Below are 21,351 nucleotides of genomic sequence, written 5' to 3'. Positions count from 1 at the left end.
CTAAACAATAAAAATGAGCTAACTGCCTAATGTAGGTGTTAAGTAGGATAATGTTAAAAAGGGAAATACTGCAGAGTTCTTCCATAGATCAGAAGGAAACTAACAGGTATTTACCAAGGGCTTTGTGCTGGTCACCAGTACAGATCATATTTTGTACATGGGAAATGGAAGCTGACATAGCTACAAGGTCAGAATTTGAATTCAGAACCCTCTTCTGGAAGCACTTGATACCATCCAAGAAGTTCCGTTAACATTTAAGCAAATCACAGAAGTGCCAGTGAACAACATAGATGTCCAGTCTTCTAAGTTACAGTCATTGGGATGAAGATAGTATTTGCTTTCCATATAGAACTAACAAGGATCCAAGCAGATCATGGCTCTGATAGGAATACGTATCTCTGGCAACACCAGGAGCCTTAAGCACTGCCCTTGCCTTTGAAATTTCTACCCAGAAATACACTTTAGCCACGAGTATGCAGCCTTAGAAACTGTTAAAAGATGTTAAAAATTCATGATATGTTAAATATACAATATATACAACATGATCCCACGTAAAATATGCATTAAAAATAATGGAAACATACAATGTCAAGATGTTATACTAGTTATATCTGGGTGGTAATAGGCTTTTCTTTTGTATTTCAAGTTTTATTACAAATCTAATGCTTATAGAGGAAGGGGTTGGAGAACACAGTTCAGTTGTAAAGCCAAAGTTTACCATGACTATTAAAGTCCCAGGCTTAATCCCTAGATCCCCAACCCTAGGTGAGGCCGGTAGGGAACAGTCCCAAAATATTTGTGAAAACAAGCACTTGCTTTCTATGACAACCCTGTCTCAAGTCTTAAACATAACAGAGATCTTTCACTGTTGATAAAAATCAGTGCAGACTTACCTTCTTCATAATAGAATAATCCCCTGTGAAGTAGCTTGATTTTGGCTGAGAAAAGCAAGTGCTTCTAAGTGATTAAGAACTTCTATCATGATTGAACCCGCGGGCGGCGGCAGCGGTTTGTAACTCTGAGGCCAGGCACAAAGGAGACTGCCCTAGGGGATCGGGCAGGGCGGACTCATCATGCCGGCCTTTGGGCGCGGGTATCGGGGTCCCGACCTGAATGCAGTGTCACTGCCAGCAAGAGGGGCAGGGGCGACCAGGAGGGTCTGGACCACCGGGGTCGGAGCGCAGAGCGAGGTCAGCCTGCGCTCGCAGCTTGCCAGAGCGCAGGGCTGAGCGGCCAGGGGCTCGGCTGCCCACCCCGCCCCCTTCCCCCACCTTCCCCTGGTCGCTCGGGGACCCCATCCGTCGCCCCCTGTGTCCTCCTCCCGCGGCAGTGGCCGTGCCGGTGTGTGTGTGTGGCGGGGAAGGCGCTGCCGGACCTGGCCCAGGTGGGAAAGGCCTTACTCTGCTTCATGCGCATTTCATGTCCATCTACCCCTAAACAAGGAGGCAACAAACAGCCCTAAAGCAAGCTCCCTAGAGTCTCTGAAACCGTTGAAGGGGTGGATCCTAGCCTGATCGACTTGGAGACATTCTCTGAACTAGATTATCCCAAGTAGGAAGCACTCCTTTGTGCGCAAGATCATGATGATCCAGCCATAGATGTAAGAAACTGCTTGGAAAATACCCAAAAGTTGATGCTAGATGACTTAAAGATGACAAAAAGGTTGGCATTAATCCTAAAATTAATAATTTGACTTCAGCATATGAAGTTGAAAAATATGGTCCCATACAGATTTGTGATAATGGAGTAAGAGTCATTTCAAACACATTTAACATGGTCAGTCGGGTGTGGTTCATGAGCTGTCTTACATAGCAGACAGACAGGGCTTTGCTAACATGTTAGAGCAGTCATATTCTGGAACTCCACCCCCAAGAGCCTATATTTCTGCCAATGTAACTGGCTTCAAATATGTGACAGGAATGTCTTGTCTCATGAGGAGGGATGTCCTAGGTGCGGCAGGAGAGCTGAGGGCACTTGCTCAGTACAGGGCTGAAGATTACCTTATAGCTAAAGCAATAGCCGACCAAGGTCGGAGATTTGCAAGGCCTACTCGAGTTGCCATGCCTGGGTTCAGATGAGATGTCATGGCTTTCTTCACGTGTCATTGCCTGGCATGGGTGCTATCTGACCACGTTCAACTCAGGGTGTCCAGGGCAGCACTCTGTGTTTTTCAAAACAAAATTATGCTGTGGCTTGGTTCATCTGTGAACCCACAACAATACACATTCTCTTGTTGGCATTATGGAACCTTGCTATGAGCAGGGGAACTCATTGCTACAGGCTGTGTTGTGGAGGAGCAGCTGAGGAAATCCTAGATGTGTAACAAGTTCTGTGAGTGTATACGTGACAGAAGTATGATAAATTATGTTTATAGAAATGCTTTCAAGGATCTACCTTCAAGAGTTTTATCACATGTATGTTTTGGTATGTGCCCTTTATTTGCATGGCACTTGTGTCTGTGAAAAGAAGAAAAAAACAAAAAACACTAGTCTTGGCCAAATAGCGTATTTTGTGGAAGTATAAAATCAAGACACTTGGTTTTAGGAAACTGGTTTGTTTGTTTTTTTAACAAACCTATCTGTCCATCCATCTATCTACCTACCTATCTGTCTACACACCTACACGTGACTGCTCTGCAGCAGACACCATGACAGTACCCTTCAGTAGGGAAAGTTTCTTATATGACTGTACTCACTCGGAGGTCTGTATGGGCAGGATAGCAGCAGCTCTGTGAGAAGGGAACGAGCCATGGCCACCCCTGTGTGAAGTGAATGATGTGTGCCAGGAGGGGTACACTGAAAAACTATTTCATGCTTTATGCCTACCTCTTGTAGTTGTTGCAGAGCAAACAGAAGTTAGAAACTGTGACACAGTAGGTAGACCTTGCAAAAACAAATGGAAGACTTTAAAATAATAATAAAAGAGCTGGAGTCTAGTATTTATATGAATCTGTGAGGTTTTATTTTTAATTTCTTTTTAATTTTTTTTTTTTTTTTTTTTTTTGTCTCACTGCAATGAACCAAAAGTGGCTGAGATTGGTTTTTAATCATAACCATGAACTGAAGGCATCTTTGGTACCGACTGTTGGTTCTGTCTGAACCCTGTTAACCACTGTGCTAAATCTTCCCCTCCCTATTCTTCACCCAGCTTACTCCATCTTTCCTTAGCTTTTTTCCAGGGGTGGGGGCTGATATTTATTTATTTATTTATTTATTTATTTATTTATTTTTACTGCAAGTGGATGTTTTGATAGTTTTAAGGAAAAATGAATTTCAGACACAGTTCACACAGGAGCTGTTTTCTTACCAATATGTCTGTATTGTTAAATAAGAATATAAATTTCACGATACAGGTATTTAATATCTTTTTTAAGTAAGTAAATATTCTAGTTATCAGCAAGCTGCAGTAGAGAATTAAGGGAGGACATAGTGAAGCTTACTGTTAAAATCAATCAATATCAAGCTAAGTCTTGATAGTGTATATGGGTTGTTGTTTTTTACTGTAATAGTCTAGTTTTATTTAAGTTGAATTTCTGTATTCAGTTTGTATGACAATAACTAGGTGAGCCTAGTTATAAATGCATGCTGTACTCTCCTCTCTCCATCACGCAGCTAAACTTGCTTGTCAGCCTGTGCTTAACTTGTGGTGAACTGGACTTCTGTTTAAAATAAGCAAAATTGTAAGGAACAGAGGATTAGCCTCCCGTCCCCACCTCACCCCCGTCTTTTTAAATGGTATTTTGCTGTTCCTTCAGAATTTGGTGGCATCTGATGCCTGCTGTTAACACCAACACTGTTATGGCAGCTTCACATCCTGTTACCGTGGCTTCCATGTGAGCGCTTAGCACGTAACGCACTAGCAGTAACTGCTCCTATTATAGAGGACATTTTCATCTTACTGAGCCAGTCCCTTTGCCTATGACTATACACACGGTCTAAATCGCAATAGATGTGCAATAGTGTATATACTATAAATACACAACATACTTAGATTTTTCTGGGCCAAACTGTTATCCTTCTGTCTCTCTTTCTTCTCCCCTCCCCCTTCTCTCTCTCCTGCCTTAGGATGAATTTGTTCGAAGGGCATTTCTCCATGGATGTAGATGCATATTCCTTTTTCCCCCCTGTGAAATGGGTAATATTGTCCCCTGAGGAAAGTTGCACAGTGGAAACCAGTCTAGTTATGACCCACTACATGTCTGTTCTTTTTAATCACTCTTCCATGAGTTGAGTTTTGCTGAGTATGTGTGTCATTTGTCAGTTTGTTTAATGGAGTTTGGTGGATGCCATTCTTTGCACTGCTGAAGTGAGATCTTGCTGACTAGTTAGCTTGCTGACTAGTAGTTCAAAAGTTAATTTTTTGTTGATCCCAGTATGGGCCAAGAAACAAAATGCAAACGGCTGGACAGACTTCTTGTGTTCTGTAAATAATTTTTTAAATGTTCTGTATGTGTGTTTTATGTGGTCATGGAGTATTTCCTTAAAGCAAAACTTAAAGTATTCAGACAGTTAACTGTTTGTTTAGCAAGTTTGGAGTGAAGATAAAATAGTAAGAAATACTGTAAATGTCAAAGCATCACAGCAGAACTGTAGGAGCCCATATTTACAATAAACTGTCTTAAAAAAAAAAAAAAAGAACTTCGATCATTACTGTTTTTCCATGAATTCAATAGGTACAAAAACAAGTTATCCACAACTATATTCTCATGTTAAAGGATCCGAAGATGATGATCTTACGGACAAGTGGATGCCAACATCAGCTGAAAGGAAGTTTTGTCTTTCAACCGCCTTTTCTGAAAGCAAATAACTAATGCCTTTCCCTCTGCTCCTTCATCTGAAAAGTGTGTAAAGCAGCACTTGCCTTACATGAATTTTAAATCAGTTTTATCCCTTCTCTTTCTCCCTCATCAGCCTGCAACCAAAACTGAGAGGATTGAATTTTTAAGGCATTTGACAATGACTTGATAACTTACTTCTATTTCTAAACTACTGAAGAAAAAAGTCACACCTAGGCTTCACTTAAAACCCTGTCTCAAAATTACCCAAAACATGGGGCTAGAGAGACAGCTCGGTGGCTAAGAGCAGGCACTGCTCTCGCAGAGGACCAGAGTTCCATCCCAGAACCTACATTGGTTTACCTCCTGTATTTCCACATCACGGAGATTTGTGCTCACTTCTGGCTTGTACAGGCATTTGCATTCATATGCTCATAACTTAAAAAACAGTCATCCCAAAGGTCTTTCTTAGTACCTGGTATTGAAGAAGGAAGGTGTCTTGGTAGATTTAGTATATATGTGAATTTAAAAGGTTCTTGCTCTCATTCCCATGTTCCACCCTTAAAGTCTGGCTGTCAGAGCTTCCTGATACTGTTTATTTGACCTAAAAATAGAAACTAAAGGTGCTACTTCCCTTTTTTCTACCCTTCCCACCCTCCAGACTAACTCCATTCATGTTGTGGTCCTTTACCTGAATGATTTAAAAGCAAAGCTTTAAATTTTCAGTTTCATTACAAAATATCCCCATTGCGTGCTGGTACTATACTACTAAGCAGCTGAACTGCATATTGAATATATAAATGTTAAAATTAACAAAAAAATATACTGAAGATTTTCACCAAATATATTCGGATTAGGGAAGAACACTAACAGGAAGTAGTTCAAAAGTTAATTTTACTATGCATAGTGGGATTATGGGTATTTGTACTTATCAACACTCACAATTAGAATAGGAGTTAAATGATATTTAAACATTGAATCAATGGAACCAAATAGAAGACCCAGAAAAATAAACCCACACACTTATGGAAACTTTTTAACAAAGAAGCCAAAACCATTGAATGGAAAAAAGACAGCATCTTCAACAAATGGTACTGGTCCAACTGGATGTCTATATGCAGAAAAATGAAAATAGATCCATATTTATCACCCTGCACAAAACTAAAGTCCAAGTGGATCAAAGACCTCAACATAAAACCAGACACATTAAATTGCTTAGAAGAAAAAGTGGGAAAGACCCTAGAACTCATCAGCACAGGAGACTACTTCCTGAACAGAACACCAACAGCATAGGATCTAAGAGCAACAATCAATAAATGGGATCTCATGAAACTGAAAAGCTTCTGTAAAGCAAAAGACACTGTCATCAAAACAAAATGACAGCCTACAGACTGGGAAAGGATCTTCACCAACCCCACATCTGACAGAGGGCTAATATCCAGTATATATTATAAAGAACTCAGGAAGTTAAAAAGCAACAAATCAAGTAATCCAATAAAAAAAATGGGGTACGGAGCTAAACAGAGAACTCTCTGTAGAGGACTGTAGAATGGCAGAAAAACACTTAAAGAAATGCTCAATGTCCTTAGCCATCAGGGAGATGCAAATCAAAACGACCCTGAGATTTCACCTTACACCCATCAGAATGGCTAAGATCAAAAACTCAAGTGACAACACATGCTAGAGAGGTTGTGGAGAAAGGGGAACCCTCCTCCATTGCTGGTGGGAATGCAAACTTGTACAACCACTTTAGAAATCAATCTGGCGCTTTCTCAGACAATTAGGAATAGCACTTCCTTAAGATCCAGCTATACCATTCCTAGGCATATACCCAAAAGATTCTCAAGTACACAACAAGGACATTTGCTCAACCATGTTTGTAGCAGCTTTATTTGTAATAGCCAGAACCTGGAAACAACCTAGATGTCCCTCAGTTGAATGGATACAGAAATGGTGGTATTTTTACACAATGGAATACTACTCAGCAATTAAAAACGAGGAAATCAGAAATTTGCAGGCAAATGGTGGGACCTAGAAAAGATCATCCTGAGTGAGGTATCCCAAAAGCAGAAAGACACACATGGTATATACTCACTTATATAGACCTATAAGATAGGATAAACATACTGAAATCTATACACCTAAAGAAGATAAGCAAGAAAGAGGACCCGGGGTAAGATGATCCTCACTTAGAAAGACAAATGGATGGACATTGGATGTAGGAGAAAACAAGTAACAGGACAGGAGCCTACCACAGAGGGCCTCTGAAAGACTCTACCTAGCAGTGTATCAAAGCAGATATTAAGACTTATAACCAAACCTTCAGCAGAGTGCAGGGAATCATATGCAATAAGAGGGAGTTAGTAAGACCTGGAGAGGACAGGAACTCCACAAGGACTAAATATATCAGGGCACAGGGGTCTTTTATGAGACTGTTTCTCCAACCAGGGAACACTTGTGGAAATAACCTAGAACCCCTGCTTGGATATAGCCCATGGTAGCTCAGTATCCAAGTGGGTTTCCCTAGTAAGGGGAAAAGGAACTATTTCTGACATGAACTCAATGGCTGGCTCTTTGACCCCCCTCCCCCGAGGGACGAGCAGCCTTGCTAGGCCACAGAAGAGGACATTGCAGCCAGTCCTGAAGAGACCTGATAAGCTAGGGTCAGATGGAAGGGGAGGAGGTCCTCCCCTATCAGTGGACTTGGAAAGGGGCAGGGAGGAGATGAGGGAGGGATGGTGGGATTGGGAGGGAATGAGGGATGGGGCTATGGCTGGGATACAAACTAAATAACCTGTGATTAATATAAAAAAATAAAAATTATTATAAAAAATAAAAATAAAACATTGAATCATTCACTTGTCACCTATAAGAAAAGGCATTCACTGTACATTTGAATGATCCATTTATGTTAGATCTTAAATGATAATTTCACAACTTTTGAAAGTGAGAATTATATCCAAATTTACTTCCCCTACTCACAATAGCTATTATTACCAAGTCTTCAAAAATGGTACATTCTCCTAGGTAGAAATTACCCTCAGTAATTGTGGAATAAAAACTGCCAAATTAAAATCAAGGAAGAGTTCTGTAGACTCTGAAGGACTGACTCAAAGTATATGTCCCTCAAGGGGCTTGCTATCTGCAAACATAACACTGAGGACACCTCTCCAGACTGCCCTTCAGCTTCCAATGCATGTTTCCCTGGTATACACACATGACTTTACATTAGAAACACCAGCTTTGTGTGTGTTTTTTTTTTTTTAACCACACTAATTCTAACATTTCTGGATCATATAGGTCACTTGTGATCTGAAACAGGTTATCCAACTCAGGTTGTTATGACGAGGAAGAAACCAACCTGGCTTCTGAACTAAGGTCAAAGACAACTCCAGCAAAACCCGGAGTGAAGTCACGATACAGGAACATCTCCAGATCCTCTCCACGCCACAGGTGTGTTCTAACCTCTGCCTCTATTCTCATCATTAGCCAAGCTAATGTCTATATTTTAGGTCTCAATGGGCTATCACATCCAAGAAATCTTTAGTTAACTCATAGATCACATAACATCCCTGATAACGTCTTCCAACCAAACCCTGAATTTATCTGGCAAAGTATTGCCACACTCTCACTGTAATAACTTGCTTAATAAATAAGTATATCCCAATAGCCCTTAACTTTGAGAGGACGATGGCAATGAGCAAGCCTGTTCTCCCAATGGTTAAGCCCAGCAGATACCAAAGTAGAAAGTAGACCACAAGGAGACATTTGGGGTTGAAAGAACTGGCAAAGGGGTAAAATGAGCTTCCATTCCTCTGATATTATTAAGCTGATCCAGAACATGACATTTCAGAGCCTCAATTCAACATTTCAGGGTTCGGGAACTCTTAAAACATGACTACTTTGGCTGGACAGTGATCCTTGCCACCTGATAAGGAGATCTTGCAGGACCTGTGCCTCAATCTTAGAGTGACATGAAGGGACTCAATGGCAGCTCCATCTGGAGTGGAGAATGGGAGGAAGAGCATATTGGTGAGAGTCCGCATTCAGAAATGGGTCAGTCTTTTATTTATTTTATTTTAGTAAATAGCATTCTTTTTAGACAAGATTTGGATAAAATTCTTCTCTTGATATGCAAGCATTTTATGTGGATCTCTTTACAGAATAGAACTGGGCTGGAAAGACAAAGTCCTGCTATCGGGAAACTTCTATCTTCTGAGGAGACTTTCCTTCAAAGTGAATCCTTTGCATTTCACTCAACCACTTCCCCACAGAGCTGACCTTTGGTATGTGCTCTCTGATGCTGCATAAGGCCTGACCTCTGCCTAATATTTTCCTACATTCATTACACTCATAGAGCTTCTCCCCTGAGTGGATTCTCTGGTGCTGGCTGAGTGCTGAGCTTTGATGAAAGGATTTTTCACATTCATTACCTTCATAAGGCTTCTCACCAGTGTGGATTTTGTGATGTTCCATAAGAACAGAACTTCTCCTAAAAGCTTTACCACATTCAGCACAATCATAGTCTTTGTCTCCACTGTGAATCTTCTTGTGCTGAATGAGAGCCGTGCTCTGGCGGAAGGCTTTCCCACATTCATCACAACCATAAGGTTTCTCTCCAGTATGAATTCTCCTAGGCCTAATGAACTCTGAGCTGCCTATGAAAGCTTTTTCACAGTCACAGCACTTATAGGGTTTTTCACCACTGTGAATTCTCTGATGTCTAACAAGGTCTGTTTTGCAACCAAAGGCTTTTCCACATTCTTTACATGCATAAGGTCTCTCTCCAGTATGGCTTCTCTGATGTCTAATCAGCTTTGACCTGTGGCAAAAAGCTTTCCCACAATCCACGCACTCATATAGCAGTTTCTACTTTGTGAGTTCTGGGCCACGTAGCACCATGTGAGTTTAGACTGAGAATTCATTCCTTCACTTTCATTACACTCAAAGATGTTCTGTTCTGTAGGGATTTTCTTGTCAAAAGCTGCCAAGTTGAAATAGCTTTCCTGGGAAGAAAGCTGACTCATTTTGTTGTCTGAATCATCCCTTCCTCTTTGCTTCTCATTGTTGTCCAGATATCCCTTGGTTTCTTCAACTACCTGTACTGGAGACGTTTCCCTAGGAAGTCTTCTTGGAGATGCCATGGCCACTGACACAATACATTCAATAATTTCTTGCTTTGCTGTCAATACTTTGTCAGTCACCATCTTGCTATCTAAAAATGTCAACAGGATGTGTCATTTTTTTCATGTTAAAAAATGTTATAAAATGAAAAGCAAATAAACCAAAGGAAAAGGGTAAGTAAGTGCTGGGTCTTGCAGACATGGTTTGGTTCTCTTGCAGAGGACCCAGGTCAGTTCTCAGCACCCGTAAGTTGGCTCACAACCATCCCTAACTCTAGTTCCAAGAGATCCAATACCCTCCTCTGGCCTCTGTGAAACCAGACATGCAGGTGGTGCATACATACATGCAGGCAAACACTCATACAGTTTTCAGAAAAAAACAAACAAAACAAAACAGGGATTGACATAGTGGCAGGGTGCGTGCAAACATAAGGCCCTGGGTTTGACCTCCAGGACTGGGGAAGGGATATGGGAGGGAAAAATGACAATTAGCTTCCCAATATAGAAGAACTCAGAATAAAATGGACAAAGAACATAAGTCAGTATTGGAGACGTTGAACACTCAACAAGAAAACAATACTTAGAGTGACAAACAGTTACTATCAGCCATAAGCCAGAAAGGGAAGAGACAATTCTAGATTAGATATGAGAGAGGAGAACAGGTGAGGTGATACAGAATAATGAGGAATAAGATCTCCTCAGAGCTGTAGATCAGCAGGACATCTAACAAAGTAGAAGAGCACATGATACCAAAAAATGTCTGGGGGATAAGTATTAAACAAAGGAAGGTGGGCAGGAAACAGAAAAGCAAGAAGGCATTTGCAAAATCTGGCAGGTTCCAAATAGGGCAAATAAACATAAGCAATATAGAAAGACAAAGCATTTACAAAGAAATACTCTGGGTTCCTTATTTATTCTGGGTTAGGTAAGAGTGTTAGTAATTCACCTCACAAGCATAAATGGCCAAAAAAAACGCATGCAAACAACCACCTAAAGGGAACAAATCCAGCTATCACATACTATATCCTTCCACTTCTAAGTATTTACTATCTCAAAACAGTAACTACCAGAGACAGTTAATATAAATTGAACTATTTTAAGGGTAAAATCGGAACTGCTATTTTTATTCCTTGAAAAATCTTCTAAAAATATGCATTTTACAAATCAGGAAACTGGAGCTTTTAAGGGTTTTGGGGAGCTATAGGATTACTACTTGGTAGTCAAGATTAAAGATGGCTAATTTCATATTTTAAGGTCTTTCCCCAAGTTACCTGTCTTTTTAGAAGCAGAGCTGTAAGTTTCAATTGAGGCCAAAATAATAATAATAATAAAATTTTAAATTCATTTTAATTGATCTTTGAAAAAGTGCTGCTTTTACATGAAAATAAGTATTTCTGATATTCAAGTTTCACAACACCTTGAAAACAGTAAAGCATTATAGTGAATGGCTGGCAAGAGCTGAGAACAAGTTGGCTTCCTTTTTTATCATTCCTTATGCAAAATTAGAGATAGCAAATATAAGATCTGAACAATGAAATTCGTACTGTACTTGGATTTCAGAAAGTTAAATCATTAGTTATGTCGACCTCTTATTCCAGGTGGTGCTTATCTTTGAAAGTTATAGAAAAAGGCTAGGTAGTGACACACATCCTAAATCCCAGCATCCAGGAGATAAAGACAGGCAGATAGATATTTGAGTTTGAGGCCAGCCTCGTCTACGTAGTGAGTGCCAGGCTAGCCAGGGTTACACAGTAAGAGCTTGTCTCAGAAAAAAAAAAAAAAAAAAGATAGTTGCCAGACATCGTGGTGCACAACTTTAATCCCAGAACTCAGAAAGCAGAAGCAGATGAACGTCCATGATTTCCAGGCCAGTCTAGTCTACATAGCAAGACCCTGTCTCTAAAACAAAACAACAGCAATACAGTAAGTGCATGAAGTGAAATGATGAGACCAGAGAAAATTAGATGCATAAGTAAGAAAAACAATTTTTTTTCCTGTTCCCAAAAAGACAGCAGGCAGAGTAGATAAGGAAGCCTTTAACCTCATGTCCAAAAAGTATAGTCATATCCTAAGGTACTAAGAGCTAGAGCGTCAACCTCTGGTGCAATACCTAAAAGAAATTAGAGTAGAATCTGCCAGGATCTTAAACCTAAGAGGGCCAGGTTTATAGCACAGAGCTTTTAATCCAGGCACTCGGAATGCAGGAACAGGGCTCGTCTCTATATTAACTATTAGGTTCAGGACAGTAGCAAAACTATCTCAGAAACAAAAACAAAAACAGAGAGAAAAGGAGGGTGGAGTAGATCTATCCTAAAAGATTTAGACATTGTTATGGTTTGGATGCTGTTTGCTCTCTAAGGCTTATCTGTTGGCATCTTGGCAGCCAGTAGGTGATGAAGCAACTGATGGAGCCTTTAAGAGGGCAGGCCTACTAGGGGATTCCAAGGTCAAGTGCAAATCTCTCAGGAAGGATTAAGATATATTCCAAAGAACTCTTGCAAGGACTGCCTGCAAAGTTGCTGCCTCTGCTTCTTGCGTTTGTGTGACTGCTTGTTTCTGTCTATACTCTCATAATCAACATCATGATACAATGCTGCAGAAAGAGCCCTAACCAGATATGAGCCAATGACGTAACATAGCCTTAACCTCTAAGTGAATGAGCTAATAAACCACTTTTTTCCTTTTTAATGTTAATTTGGGTGTCTCACTATACGGACTAAAAACTAATACAAACATTTAGCTATTATTATCTATTAGTAGATAGTTCCCTGTAAGGCAAGGGCTATGATAAGATCATTTTTCAAGATGCATTTAATGGGCCTCCTCCTCAATACACCGGGTATTCAGGAGACACTATCAGAGCAGGTAAGTGGAGGAAGGAGGGCCCCAGGAGATATGATTGCTTTGGTGACCTGACAAAGCCTAAGATCAGGCCCTCAGGCTTCTGACCTCTTATTCCTAATTCTATCAAAACACAATGAACAGGTCTACCTCCTTGGGTGGACTCATAGTAAGCAAGCTCCTGTAACTATGCACTATAACCATAAATAAGAATGAGTGATGTAAATTACATAGACTTGCCTGAACCAGTCATTCTCTTAATAGAGTTAAACTTCATGAGAGGGTAACAAGTTTGCTTGGTGAAAATGAAATCAGAAGCTCAGTTAGATAGAACAGGCTAATACATCTGATGTGGCTACTGTCCATATAGATGGATGTTGCCAATAAGTTAAAGTCCTTTCGGCTCAAATTCTTGGCACCTGTGATACTTTCCATTTATTGCCTCCTAGTTTCAAATGTATCATTGTCCTATCTGTGATACTGGCATCAGGCTAGCACATGCATTTATCTGTTGAGGGAGTTGGAAGGACAGTGGAGGAGACTTATCAGTTCATTCTTGCAGAATGTAAGACACCCAACAACACGCACCCCAACAAATTTCAGAGAAACTATCCTCCTTGGCAGCTTCCCCGCAAATGTCACACTAAGTCAAATTTTCTGGTGGGCTTCTGGTACCCTAAAGGTGGCCTCTACTGAATCTAGCCAGCTGAGGGTTTCAGAGAACATCTCTATCTCCATCAGTGACTGTACCCTCTCTAACAGGTCAGGATCTCAGGCCTAGCAGGAGCAGATGAACATGGCACCCGCTTGCACATGTGTTCTTCTGAGAACTTTCTAACTTGGCCCTGTATGTTCTAGAGTCTGGCTTTTAGTTACACTCCATAGTGGCTAGTGCCTTGCTGCTTTTCTTCTCTTTCAGACCACCTCCTTATGTAATCCAGGCTGTCCTAGAACATGTAACCCTCCTACCTCTCAGCCTTTCAGGTTGGCATTGGTATTATAGGTATGTGCCACAGCATCTGGCTTGCAGCTGACAAATTTTAATGTCGTTTTCCCTTTTCCAAACTATTGTGAGACTTTAGTTACTGACACAGTATTCTTGTCCCTCTTAGAAACTGTCTTGTTAGTATAACAAAAATACTTTAAAAAACAGTATTACTCTTGGAATATGGTATTAGAAAATCATATAAAAGACTTTTATTCTTAATCCAAGTTAAAAATGATATTGAAATTTCAGAGTCTAGGCTGAGCCAATTGAAAACTATTTCAAGCCAGCAAGACTTTCCACAATACTTAGTGACAGTGCTGGTGACAGTCATTAACAAAATAAGCCTTGGCACATTTGATAGTCCTTACCTCCATCCTTAACCTTAAATGGTAGGGTTGCTCTTCTCTCTCATGGAAAACCTGGGGCTCCTGCGGTTCAGTCCTGCAATAGTTCTCCAAGGACTGCAGTGGGCTACTCAGAGACTTTGGTGTGCCCATGACTGTCATTTCTTTGCAGATCATTTCTTGGCTGTGAGCTGTGTCCTAGAGTAACAAGTACTGTGCCTGGGGATATACAAGAGAAAAACGCTACAGCAATGGGGCAAGACAGAAGACCCAGAAAACTGTCAAGATGACCAGAGAAAAAAAAGAACAGCACTACAGCCCCCCATGACTTGAACTAATGGAGGGAAACGGATTAAGTTCCCTGAAAGCTGAGTCAGTGCTCACAATGGCTTCTCGACTAACCACAATAGGTAAAAACAAACAGAAATCCTTACATCTCACCTGCTGTTTGGGTTCACCAAACTCTCTCTCCAGCTCCTCTGGCAGAGTCACAGCCTCCTCTCCGTTTCCCAGCTCTTGCATCCAGGCCTACAGCTCCACAGGCAGGATGGCCACAGACTGCTCCAGCACCAGCAGCCCAGGATCTGCTCCTTGGAGTGCTCCTCTGGTCTCAGCCACTGATGGCAAAGCTTCTGCAGTTGGTTCAGAGCCTCCCGGGGCCCAGTGAAGTCAGAGTAGCCAAACTGTCTGAACTGCTGGTGGAAAACCTCCTGACTCTGGAGGTTTCCCAGAAGACCAGAGTCCTCCAAACATCATTGTCTTCGTCGACCTTCACAAAGCTGAGTCCACTCTGTCCTCTTGGAGCATGACAGGCCAAGGAGGTGGCCTCTCTGAACATCCTGGGCAGGACAATTGAAAAGGCTCCCTAGCTGAGGCCAAGAGGAGGTAGATCCAAAGCCCCTGATGTGGACAGTGCACACATTACACAGGGAAAGCATGTGCTCAGAATGTAAATATGTGTTTATTAAGAACAGCCACTCAGGTATATACCACTGTAGAAAAAAAGCTAACCTGGTGCCTGTGTAGAAAACTGACTAAAAGGCCACTTCCACACAAATGATAATAGGTAGATTATTCAAGACTGTTTCAGGATATGAGACAAAATTTGAGTACAGCTAAAATTATGTGACCTTTAGTAGGAACGTTAGGGATAGCATTAGGGATAATAGAATAGAGCTCGGTAAGAACAATCATGGTTTTGTTGATTCTCCAAATGAGACTTCTGAGGATAAGCTGGCCAAAGGCACACAGCTAGTGAACAACACAGCTGGACTTTGGAAGTGAAGTATTTACCTCTACTATGCCATGGAGTCGCCCATAAGACAGGAACTCAAAGTGTAACACTTGCTATGGGCCAAGCAGTTTACAAGAGCTAATTTGTTAGGAGTTGGTCTGATGATATATATTCTACTGCTAATTACTGGCCCCCAAGATCTGGTTGACGCCCATGCAAGTACATCCTCACATACAAGGTCTTTGTTGAGTAAACTTTGCTGTATCTAATTTTAAGTTAATTGGTTAATAAAGACACTGAAGCCTGTAACTGGGCAGAAGATAAGTAGGCGGAGCTAAGATTTCTGGGCTTGGGGTCAGAGAGGGACCATGAGGCTGGGAAGAGAGAAAGGAGAAGTAGGAGAGGAAGTGGGAAAGAAGGAAATTGACATGGGGTAGTATGGACCGTGAGAACGTGGGCCATGAAGGCTGGCCTGATGGAACAGAAACAGCCCTGGTAGGAACAGTTATAGCAAGTAACTTGGGGTATGTAAGCTCAGAAACAGTGATATAGCTTAGAGGGTTGATACCTGCCTATTTATGGTTCCTTAAAACTTTCATAATTCTAAAATGGTCTCTGACTCCCATTATTTGGGAGCTAGCTGGGGTAGAGAAGTCCTCTACAGTTTAATATGCATTCCACAACACTATTTTTGGGGGGCTCAACAATACCACTGTGCAGTAAAAATCATCCCCATGTTTTACAGGTGAAGACGCCAAGCATTTTGAATTTTTCCAAAGTCGCCAAACTGGTCAAAATGTGAACCTGACTCTCTATCACTAACTGTTTTTATTCCAGAATGTATTTTATTCCAATATTCCAGAATTGCCCAGACTATTCTTAGTTGTTCTTACAAATTATGAATAATAGCAAAAATGTTAGGATGGGAGTCATGGGAAATGTGCATGTATGCATAAAAAAGGAATGAGCATTCCTGGCTGTAAGTCACAGCAGCAAAGAGTCAGGGATTCCTTTCATTATTTCACAAATACTTTACTATGTGCTACACAGACTGCTGAACAGAAGTCTCGTATTAAAAGTTTTCTTCCAAAGGAATTTTAATTCACGTTGGGAAAGACAAGTAAACAGCATGATAAATCAAAGGAAGTTAAACACAAGGAAAAGACTAATTTCTAAGACCAGAGAGGTGGGCCAGAAAAGCCAGGGCAAGCTGCCTGCAAGATAAATCTCAGAGGAGTCTGATCTGAGTGACAGAAATGGCTATGAAAGGACACAGCTCACTGAAGAAACTGAAGGTGGTTGAAGGATAACAGACGAATGGTGTCACTGCTAGTCATAGCTCAATTATCAGCCATGGAGGATGGACCCTATCATAGATTGTCAGAATCCCCAGGAATATGGGTTTTAGCAAATGCCCCAAGCACTTCTATGCACCGAGGTTTACAAGTATGCCAGACCTTGGAACACTAATGGACAGTAGGAGAACACACCTGTAGCTGAACAGCCAAGCCATCCATGGTCTGAGTGGTGGAACCCTGAGCCCACAAGCATGGCTGGAAGGTCTGTCCCTATACAGAGTAGAGTACAGAAGAGGTGGGGCCCACAGCCATACAGGTGTGAGGCCATAATGGGCAAAGATACAGAAACTGAGCAGGATTTAGAGATCCACTTATAAGGATTCAGAAGACAGAGGAGTCAAGGCCAGATGTAATGTTTCAAACCTGTAATTCCAACATTTACTGAGCCGAGACAAGAAAACTGTCTGTGAATTCCAGGTAGCTGCAGCTACATAGTGAGTTCTAATCCACACACAGAGACCCTGTGCCACACCCACTCCAGCGTCGCCAGTGTAGCATACCAATAGATTGTGCTACAGGGCGGGAGACACGCTTTCTTCGGAAATTCGCTCCCTGGAGGCCACTGGCAGGTCTTCCCGACCACCTAAGTCAAAAAGACGCAGTCTAGGGTCTCTACGCTTTTTCGGTTGCAGTTGTGGGGCTGGATTAATGAGTGTTTTGATTTTTCTCTGTGACTCCTGAAATAGCACAACTAATTTTACAAAGAAATTTATCATTAGTAAATTATTAAAGGCTTTAATAAGAATAAAATGTAAAAAAAAATAAGCTTAAGAAAAGTAAAAAATCAGATTCAGTATCAATAGGCATTATAAAAATAGTGAAAAAATAATGGGCTCCTTCTTAAGAAAAAATAGCATGAGAAGTACAGCTGGCGGGAGTTTCCCCTCCCTTCAGTGCCTTGTTCCTAGGGAAAATCATAAATCTCTAGCAGGACATATGGGAGGATGGTTAACAAAGTGTAATTAGATTTTGATACAGAGAAAGATTTTGGCAGGCATCTGATTTAGCTCCTGACTTTCCTCTTCATTGGTTAGCAATAATGAAACTGTAGTTTGAGGTTTCTCTTTCTTTGTTTGCTTTGATCAAAAAGTTTTTAGGCCAAGATTTTTTGTGGGCACTCCCCTATGTTAAAATGTAAACTTTGTATTCTTGGTAAAAGTCTAAATGTTCTGGGAAGTATGCCAACTTTAAAGTGCCTTTTTGTGAAATCACTATAAAATTATCAGCTTGACTTCAGTAAAATTGCAGCAGAGCCAAAACCATCAAGGTGTCTCTGTCTGTCAATTCATCACCAAAACCACGTCTTCCTGTCCAGAGCCTTGTTCCCCATGGACGCAGGGAATCCGACTGAGCTGGTCCGTGGCAACCCTGTCTCTAAAGAAAGAACAAATGAGCCAGTTACAGTGGTGCATACCCATAATCCCAGCACTCAGAGAAGCAGAAGCTGGCAGATCTATGTGAGTTCAAGGCCAGCCTGGTCTAGGAAGGGAGCCTAGCACAGCCAAAGCTACAAAGAGAAACACTGTCTCAAAAAAGTCAGGGCTGGAGAGATAGCTCAGAGGTTAAGAGCACAAGCTGCTCTTCCAGAGTTCCTGAGTTCAATTCCCAGCTACCACATGGTGGCTCACAAACCATCTATAATGAGATCTGGTGCCCTCTTCTAGCATGCAGGTGTACATGCAGACATGTCCATGCACATACATGCATGCACATATATTCCAAATAAATTAAAATACAAAGAGGGGGGAAACAAAGAAGTGACATATGCCAAGCTGTCAGGTGTGTTTGCGGTGTCACAGCATCTGCTGGCTGTACACTGGCATGTTGTGTTCTTCATGTGTGTTCTTCACTCAGTGGCCATGACTCTGTTATACCTCTAGCCTTTCAATGCCAGTATTTGCCACAATACTCATTTTTTTCTAACTTCTAAGATTTATTCTTAATTATATATGTGGGTGTGTCTCTATATGGGCTGTGCTCAGGCGTGCAGTACCTACAGAGACTAGAAAAGGATACTGAATTCCCTGGAGCTGGAGTTACAGGTGGTTGGAAGCCAGTCGGCATGGATGCTAGAAGCCAAACGAGGGTCTTCTGCCAAGAGCAGCGGAAGCCCTGAGCTGCCTCACCAGCCCTTACTCAATTTTTGTTATAAATACTGTTCCTCGGCAACATGTTCCCCAGGTGGGTGCAGCTGAGGGAACTTATAATCATAAGATTTTGTTTCTGTTCCTCCAGTTCCTTCCCTCCAGTGTCCTCCATAAAACCAGTCCTAGCATTTACTCTTATTGTCCCTCTCCATGTCCCCCAAGACTTCAGCACCCTCCCTTTGAGCTAATATCTGTCACCTAGAACGCCCACCTGGCCCCCAGACCTGATTGCGCACAATCGCTCAATCTCATCATGAATTCTCTTGAATCTTACAAAAGGACTCAGGGTAAACACCTCACCATCTGTGCCTGCTTAATCCTATGCTCAGGGGTCAGGGATATCCATCTGGCTGCTCAGCAACCGACACGGCTAACAGTCTTCCCTAGGCTCTCCCTTCTGTTCAAATTAGGCCCCACTGGTTTTATTTCCTGTCTCTAGAGTCTATACTTCCTCTTCCTGCCATGATCCCAGAAGTATCCCATGGGTCAAACCACACAACTTACCACCTGGCTTGCCCACACTCACTCAGCCCTCATCTCCAGCACTCAGTCTTTTAGACCACAGTATCTCTCTCTCTCTCTCTCTCTCTCTCTCTCTCGCTATCTATCTATCTATCTATCTATCTATCTATCTATCTATCTGGCACTCACAGCAGTGTTTACTGATCAGAGATGGTAATGTGCTTGCTATCAAGACTGTTATTGAGAGGCTGGCTGGATGGCTCAGGGGTTAAGAGCACTGGTTGCTCTTCAAGAGAACCTGGGATAGACTCCAGGACACACATGGCAGCTGATGGCACTCTGTAACTTGAGTTCCAGAGGATCCAACACCCCCTTCTGGCTTCCAAGGGCACTGCAAACATGTGGTACACAGAACATGGACATAAATTTAAAAAATTAACGAATATTTTTTAAAAAAGACTCTAATGGGCCAGACTGACTTTCCACGGTGCACTGCTCACTAGCTAGCAATCGATCCTGACGTTCAGCTGGGTGGACCATTAGCAGGAATGCCACCCATGTTCCCTCCATGCGCCTTTGGCTAGTTTTTAAAAAATAAAAACCTCTCAGGAGGAAGCCCTCCTTAATGGACTCACCTCATTGACCTGGGATGTGTCCTAGCTTAGTCAACCACTCCTAAATCAGATCCCAGGAACTACGTCTGAAACACAGTCCACAAATGATCCTGGACTGGGATGTGTCGACGCCGAGAACCCTGACTTAGTCAAGAAGCAATTCGAGACAAGGTTAAAGAGAAGTGCATTTCCCTCAAAACACTTCTCTTTTTGTCAAAAAATATTCTTTACTGGGTGGGAAGGGTGGACTAGAGATGATTCAGCGGTTAAGCACACTTACTGCTCTTCTAGAGGACCCAGGTTCAGTTCCCAGCACCCACACACTGACTCACAACCAGTGTGTAACTCTAGTTCCCAAACTCAAACGCACATGGTGCACATGAACTCCCACAGGCTCACACAGAAAATAAAATACATAAACTAATCCTCACACATTGACGGGACTACTGGTCTTATTCATGACTACACAGCCAGCCACACTGTTCCGGCCCACCAGTGCGTCACATGACCTGTATGTCATACAGAGAATTATTTCACTGGACATGAATATGCACATGTACACATATATATATGTGTGTGCCTATGTATATGACTGTCATTACAGATCTATATGTGTGTATATGAATGTCATTGTAATCAGAAAAGGAGAATTTCAAAGAAAGCCTGGTCAATATTGTCACGTACCTAATACAGACTGAGAAACATCTCCACGGCATTTAGCAGATTCAGGTAAGTGATCTAGCTCACAAGAAGCACCAGCGCTACAATCAGGCAGTCCTACTCGGTCAGTCAGGTATTCCTGGTGAGATTCTGGGATTCCAGTCCCTCTCCTGGAAAGAGCTGATACCGCAACGGTGAGGTACTGTAGGAGCTAGCGCTGCATGGCATGTAAAGCATACCCTTTTATTCCGATGCTCCCTCAGCACCTCTCAGGGCTAGCCAGTTCCCACAGCGGTAAGCAACTCAGGGTGGGCAGCCCTTTCACTGGAAACCAACAGACCCAGAATCCTCTCCTCCCATGTTTTCCGTAAGGCTCTCACCCTCAAGACCATCACTTTCCCATTCTAATCTCTTCAAGGTCAGCACCAAACAAGCATGGAAATCCCCATCTCCTGGGAGTGCACCGAAGTGATTCAAACAGGCAAATACTAAATGTGCTTGTGCACTCACACTGCTTCACCTCTTCCTTCTTAGAGCAACCACAGCCAAGGTTCTTACCATTTCCCTCTTGCCCGTTCTGCCCTCTGACCCTGAAGCTTTCCTCTCAAGGCATGCTCCACCTCTTGAGAACTGCAGGAACAACCTAACTTTCCAACCCCAATTATCTCCAGTTCTGTTGTCCTCACCACACCTGAGGAATTATAAAGACCGTATTTCAAAAACTGTCCCAGTAAGATATTCAAGGCAAGAGGCAACTTCCATTTCACAAGGAATGGATTGCAGAACAGCCATCGCCGTGGGAAATT

The 21,351-nt window shown here is 42.0% G+C and overlaps 1 protein-coding gene and 1 pseudogene across 1 annotated transcript in view; one reads left to right on the top strand and one right to left on the bottom strand.

The window, feature by feature from the left end:
• The window catches only part of LOC129690153 (zinc finger protein 208-like), a 48,242-nt gene that overhangs the window by 9,254 nt on the left and 17,637 nt on the right, over positions 1–21,351 (top strand). Inside the window, exons 5-6 of the mRNA XM_055625709.1 lie at positions 8,096–8,227; positions 9,217–9,395. Coding sequence (XP_055481684.1) covers positions 8,096–8,227; positions 9,217–9,395 — 311 coding nt within the window. The remainder of the gene's footprint in view (positions 1–8,095; positions 8,228–9,216; positions 9,396–21,351) is intronic.
• Positions 13,919–17,315, bottom strand: LOC129690054 (zinc finger and SCAN domain-containing protein 30-like; annotated as a pseudogene).

This window comes from Psammomys obesus, unplaced genomic scaffold, assembly GCF_907164565.1.
Source record: "Psammomys obesus unplaced genomic scaffold, mPsaObe1.curated_primary_1811, whole genome shotgun sequence".
NCBI classification, from domain to species: Eukaryota; Metazoa; Chordata; class Mammalia; order Rodentia; family Muridae; genus Psammomys; species Psammomys obesus.
The sequence above is the reverse complement of the archived record's forward strand: the minus strand, read 5'-3'. Positions and strand labels throughout refer to the sequence as shown.